The sequence below is a fragment of the Crocuta crocuta genome, unplaced genomic scaffold (assembly GCF_008692635.1).
Source record: "Crocuta crocuta isolate KB4526 unplaced genomic scaffold, BGI_CrCroc_1.0 scaffold29, whole genome shotgun sequence".
Lineage (NCBI taxonomy): Eukaryota > Metazoa > Chordata > Mammalia > Carnivora > Hyaenidae > Crocuta > Crocuta crocuta.
The window spans coordinates 2,449,270-2,455,429 of NW_027533280.1; the positions used below are offsets into that span (position 1 = coordinate 2,449,270).

General features: G+C 47.9%; 1 protein-coding gene across 2 annotated transcripts in view; it reads right to left on the reverse strand.

The window, feature by feature from the left end:
• TCTN2 (tectonic family member 2) overlaps positions 1 to 3,328 on the reverse strand; it is a 28,793-nt gene extending 25,465 nt beyond the window's left edge. The window contains exons 1-4 of one of the 2 annotated variants that reach the window (XM_077747986.1): positions 3,151 to 3,328; positions 2,908 to 3,015; positions 2,362 to 2,438; positions 1,322 to 1,517 (exon numbers count right to left, since the gene is read on the reverse strand). In XM_077747986.1, coding sequence (XP_077604112.1) covers positions 1,322 to 1,517; positions 2,362 to 2,438; positions 2,908 to 3,015; positions 3,151 to 3,229 — 460 coding nt within the window. In that variant the 5' untranslated portion in view covers positions 3,230 to 3,328. Of the gene's footprint in view, positions 1 to 1,321; positions 1,518 to 2,349; positions 2,439 to 2,907; positions 3,016 to 3,150 lie in introns of both variants that reach the window. The other variant, XM_077747985.1, reaches the window with a different exon arrangement.
• Between the last annotated feature and the right edge of the window lie 2,832 nt (positions 3,329 to 6,160).

The window sequence follows — 6,160 nt, forward strand, 5'->3', positions numbered from 1 at the left end:
GCAGCTGCTTTTTGCACTTGGTAATATATCTTAGAGATGTTTCCACCAAGCCCACTGAAGGCAGAGTGGCCCACTGGACGTCCCCATCTGAACATATCTAATCCTCCTCAACTTCCGAAATCACAAGGAGGACCACGGTGAGGCATGGGAGACAGGAAGTGACAGTGTAGGAGTCTCACAGCGACAAGTGACAGACCTTCGCTACTAAAGAGGAACGCTTCTCCCTTCATCCAGGGGCCTGCAAAGTCAACAGTGCTAGACTTGGTTGCAGGAGACAGAGAACATGGTGGTGGCACCTATCAAAGTAGACCTTCAACACTGGCCCAGCTACATTCTTTTGTTCTTAGAAAACTGCCGTGTGAAAGGGAGACTGACACAATACCGTTTTCACCCCCAAAAGTCGATGTGCGCAGTGATGTCTGCTCTAGCACTAGTTACGTATCACAAACCAGGAGTGACTTAGATTCCATCAGTAAGAGACTAGTCAAATACACAATGGTATCTGCAAACAGTGGAATGCTCTGCAGCTATGAAAAAGGAGGTGAACCTGCATACATTTATACAGAATTTATTCCTTTTTTATCAATTGTTTAATGTTTATTTATTTTTGAGAGAGAGAGAGAGAGTGCACAAGCAGGGGAGGGGCAGAGAAAGAGGCAGGCTCCTTCGTGGAAACAGGCTCCAGGCTTTGAGCCATAAGCACAGAGCCCGATGTGGGGCTCGAACTCATGAACCGTGAGATCATGACCTGAGCCAAGGTCAGACCTTCAACCAACTGAGCCACCCAGATGCCCCTCTATGGAATTTATTTTTAAAAGGTATAGAATAGTGAATTGTGTGTTATTAGTGTGTGTGTGTATTGTCTTGAAACAAGAGAATACCACATGCTTCCACAAACATAAATTAACAGGCTGACTCTAGAAAGGTAGCTGGAGGTCCAAAGCTTTCACTGAAAATCTACTGGGGGTGGGGGGAAGTTGGTTTTGTCTTATTTTTTGTCAACTCCTTCATTAATCCTTCCCTTGAGTTTTCTGGTTTTGGATTTGTTTTAAGATGGAGCCGTAAGAATCAATACCCAGAAACAAACCTCCCTTTCTCCCTTTAAGGTAGCCTACAAAGATACAAATGGCACAGCAGAATAAAAGAGATCTCAATCAAGTGCAATCATACAAAGTGGAAACTTCTAAAGTAAGAAAATTAAACGAAAGGAAAGTAGGCCAAGGAAGGCAACGCTGACTCCAGAGCAAAGCATACAGAGGGTACAGCATACGCTCATAATCCAACAGACCACGTTCGGCGTGAACGTTTGGACTTTACTTGCCTGATGCATTTTGGGCCAAAGAAGAGTTGGCATAAATTTCCACTCGAACGAGCAGATGTGCTAAACAGGATGAATTGCGAGATGCTGAAACCAGAAGAGTTTGGACGACACACGGGGCCTCTGAGAAGGGACCCGTCTCGTCAGAGGAACACCTCTGCAGACCCCTCTTCAAGCTCACTGTCACCTCCAATGCGCTCTGAAAGGAAAATATGCTGTACTTTTTAAGGTGACTCAACACAACATGGATAATGATGAGAACACATAATGGGAAACACAAAAAAATCACGCAGTTGCCTCCGGTCACTTTAGGAAAGGAACACTGTTTGCAAAATTGACATCCTTCTCTTCAGTTTCAGCCGCTAATCTTACGGCGATTCGCCAGCCCTGATTCCCAGTCCTTGTTTTAACAGAAAAGCAAGCAACCTTTGGATAGAGAAGACTTCAAACACAGATCTGATAAATTAATGCAGTTTGTCTAGCATCTTTTTAGTTTCTTTATCATCCTACCAGCATAGTGGCAGAAGACTAAATACACACCAAAAAAAGTCAATGAAGTGTCCCCAGTTTCTGGGGTGCACGCAAAGTCTTTCTTGTCCGTATCTCCAGAGCTGATGTCTTGCACATACTAAGCATTCAATAAAACATTTATTAAATGGAAGATTTTTTTTTAAGTAGCCTCCATGTCCAGTGTGGAGGCCAACGCAGGGCTTGAACTCACAAACCGTGAGATCAAGACCTGAGCTGAGATCAAGATTTCTGAGTCACAGATCCGTTTGAAAATCTGATGGAAGCTGGCAACCATCTCATGAGGAAAACGCACACACGCATAATGTTACACACAGTTTCAGGGAGTTCACAAACTTCTTGAAGCCCGTCCAAGGACCGCTCGCCTATGAAAGCACCTCTGGGCTGGAGGGCGGCCCTCGATCTGATAACCCGCAGTTTCACAGCAGTTTCAGACACAGACAAAACCATCCCTTGTCCAACCAAGTCAGCACTGCAGAAACACTAAATGTGGGTCGTTTCACCTCTGGCCTCACCACACTGGGGGTCACAGTCAGGCTCCAGTCTCCTGTGTCATTGGTCAGGGCGCCACAAGCTGGAACCGGCAGTAATCCTACAGGAGAAGATTAGGATGCGAGGAGGCAGTAGTGCCCAGCCACTGAGGGTGTGCATGCCGGAGTCAGGCTCCCTAGGAGGGAATCCTTTACCAAGCCTGGGTTCCGGCCCTTCCCAAGCTGTGCAACTTTGGACAAGTGACAACCTCTCTGAACTTCAGTCTTTCACGTATTACATGGAGTGAAAGTGCATCACTGTTCTCACTGGGAAAATGCAGTGATGCATATAAGGCCCAAGGGATAGGCAGCGCGGTGAACACCAGCCATTACTGTTCCAGGCCTTTCTTTCACCGACGGACGTGTCGGTCCTCTTTGGGCCACCGCAGCCCCCCATTCCTGCTCCCACGCCGACTTTGCAGGGGACAGAGGCCGGGGACCCAGGGGATGCCACCTCCCGGGATACCGCCTCCTTGGGATGCCCCCTAGCCCAACCCCCACGCTCCCCACAGGGAGGGCCGGACTCCTTACCCTCCTCGTCCGGCAGCAATGCCAGGGACACGGTCACACCCTCGATGCCTCCGACCAGGGAAGCGCTGACCTCAGGGCCGGTCATGCGGATGAAAGCAGGGATGAAAACTGGGCGGGAAAGAAGGGGAAGGACGGAGTTACTAGTTGCAGGGACACCCGGAGGAGTCCCAAGTCTGGCCCGTTAAACGCCTCATCCTCACTCCCCCTCCCCCGCCCTGCGGGCCCCTGCCCTGCCGTACACACCCAGGTCCCCCCACAGCGGCCTTAGGATGCCCAGCAGAAGCAGCCCCAAGAGCAGAGAGGCCGGCGGCGGCAAGCCCATGCCTGCGGCCGGGCGGGGCCGCTTCACAGGGCCGCTCCCGCGCCAGGAGCGGCGAAGCGCAGGACGCAAGGACGGAGCCCCCGCCGCCCCGCCGCCGCCATCTTGTCAAACCAACCGGAGCTATGGCAACCACCAATCGGCCGCGGGCCTGGCGGAGCGGCGGGCGGCGATTGGGTGAACAGCAGCAGAGAGCCCGCCCCCGGCCCCGGGCCCCACATCAGGCCCCGCCCACAGGCCTTGCGCCCTTAAACCTCAAAGTCGAGGCTCCTGAGAAAGTAGGAGTCTGCGTCCAGTGTAAAAAAGTGGATTCTGGGCACCTGGGTGGCACAGACGGTTGAGCGTCTTTCAGCTCAGGTCGTCATCTCATTCTCTGTCTCCTCTCTGCCCCTCCCCTGCTCGCGCTCTGTCTCTCAGTCTCTCAAAAAAANCCTGCTCACGCTGTCTCGCTCTCTCTCAGAAAAATAAATAAAACATTTTTTAAAAATTAAAAGAATGGATTCAGCCACACACGCAAGGGCGAGCCTACCTACAGGCACTGGCTTCTAAACAAGCTCCTTAATAAACGTCATTTTTATGGGGACTTGGGGAGGGAGAAGAACAAAAGGGATGAGGCTGCGGTGCTGTTGAATTGTTTTTTGTTCTCATCCTCCCGGTGTTTTGAAGAGTTTTTTGCCGTTTGTATTTACCGCACAGAGCTGTCAGCACTCCAGAGCAGATCTTCTCAAAGAACACTAAACGTTTAGCCCAGCATTGGGGCAGATACAAAAGTATCCCAAATCTTACGTCGGTAACCTCAAAGCATTTCAGACGTTATTATAGTTCAGTGACTAGGTGTGCAGGCTCTGAGGTCGCTGCGGGACTGGGGCAGGTCACCTGACCTCTCTAAACTCGAGTTGCCTCATCTATAGAAGGGAGATCATAGTCCCTCCCTGAGAGGGTGGTGTGAGGATTAAGGTAACATACATGGAACCTAGGCCAATGCCAGGCCTATGGTAAGCGTTCGCTCACTATGCCTGACAAACAGCAAATGCCAAATCAATGTTTGCCCTGTTACTTGATGGGCTAACCTGACATTCTGAAAGCAGTCTGAAAGCTGAGGTTCTACAAGTGCTTGCGCTGAGTTCTTCGGCTCTTGCCCACTCTTGGATTGTTGCCGTCGTAATTAGCATGAAACCCCCACCACCACCCCGCACATCAGCTCCTCTTGGGGGATCGCAAAGCGTTTATATCTCTTGGTGCATCTGGGAGTAAAGCCTAGAACGTTTCTAACAGGAGGGTCATCACGTAACCTATTGCTGCTATTTACTCACTGTCCTGACCAAGAGAGGAATAAGCATTTTCACTGAGGAAAATGGTTGTGTTGAATGACTTGAAATCCCTGGGCCAAAATGCTTTTACTTCAGGGGAAACGTAAGAAAGTGATTTAGGCAAACACTAGTGCTCCTGAGGGTGTTTTAAAGGTACTACACATCTTTATTCTCACTGAGTTCTACTTTGCTAGATGTTAACATTACGGCTACGCTGTCAAATGTTGTAAGCAGACGCAGTACTTGGGGACTTGTATTGGGGACCATCACTTGTCAGACACTCAAAATGAAAACGTTTTAGTTTTAGGTCATATGGAACCACAGACCTCAACCCTGTCAACACTTCGAGCTGTGACATCCTGCTGTGGTAAAGAAATGCCGCAAATAGCAATTCGCAGGGACTCTCTAACCCTCCCAATTCTGGGGGGGCGGAGGAATCATGAAAGTGAGTGTTCTTTTTTTCCCCTAGTATGCCTAGTTTCTTTTCTATAAAAGCATGTTATCATTTTCTGTTCCGATCAGAAAAAATAGTACTTACTAAAAGTATGCTTTTATTTTCTGCTTTTGGTTGCATTAAGCTATTAGCCAGTAGTGAAATGAACTATGGATTCTAGGGTATTACAATAAAAAAAAATAAAAAGGCTTCAAAAGTTTTCAAAAAAATGTTATTTGTGAGGTACTACAATAATATTCAGAGAATTTTTCTTAAAATTCTTTGTAATCAGTTCTATTAATATAATATGTAGGCATAAAATTTCAATTCAACTATTAATGAAAAGCCCCAATTTTTAAATAGTGTACTTCTATATAAAAATGTCATTGATGGGGGCACCTGGGTGGCTCAGCTGGTTACATGGCCAACTTTTGATTTCAGCTACAGGTCATGATCTCACAGTTCGTGAGATCAAGCTCCACGGTCAGTGCAGAGCCTGCTTGGGATTCTCTCTCTACCTCTTTCTCTCTCTGCCCCTCCCTTGTTCATGCTCTCTCTCAAAAATAAATAAACTTAAAAAAAAAAAAGGCAGCGTGAGCTTCCTCTAGGAATTCAACTGCTTCGATGTTAATACTTTATTTTTTTTAATGTTTATTCATTTTTGATAGAGACAGACAGAGCACAATAGAGGAAGGAGCAGAGAGAGAGGGAGACACAGAATCCAAAGCAGGCTCCAAGCTCTGGGCTCAGCACAGAGCCCAATGTGGGGCTCAAACTCCAGAGCAGTGAGATCGTGACCTGAGCCTAAGTCAGATACTTAACCGACTGAGCCACCCAGAGGCTCCTTGATGTTAATACTTGAGCTTAAAAATAGCCCGAGCTGCAGGATCCTGCAAGTCTCCTTTAACATAAAAATTTCTTCGTAACTTCCTTTATCTCTACCCCCCACCCCCCGCATCCCACCCAAGATATACGTTAGCAATCATCCTTCAAATCATCCTCCAAACATTGGCCCGCTGATCTAGATCTGAAGGGTCTCATGACTGAGGTTTTACTACACAGTCGTATATGACCTTTTCCTAACAGCAGGTAGCCCCTCAGGTCCTGGAAACCTTGATTCTAAATTCCTTAGAGACTTACACTCTCCCTACCCCCTTCCCTACTTTAAAGTATACAACCAGCCACTCCTCA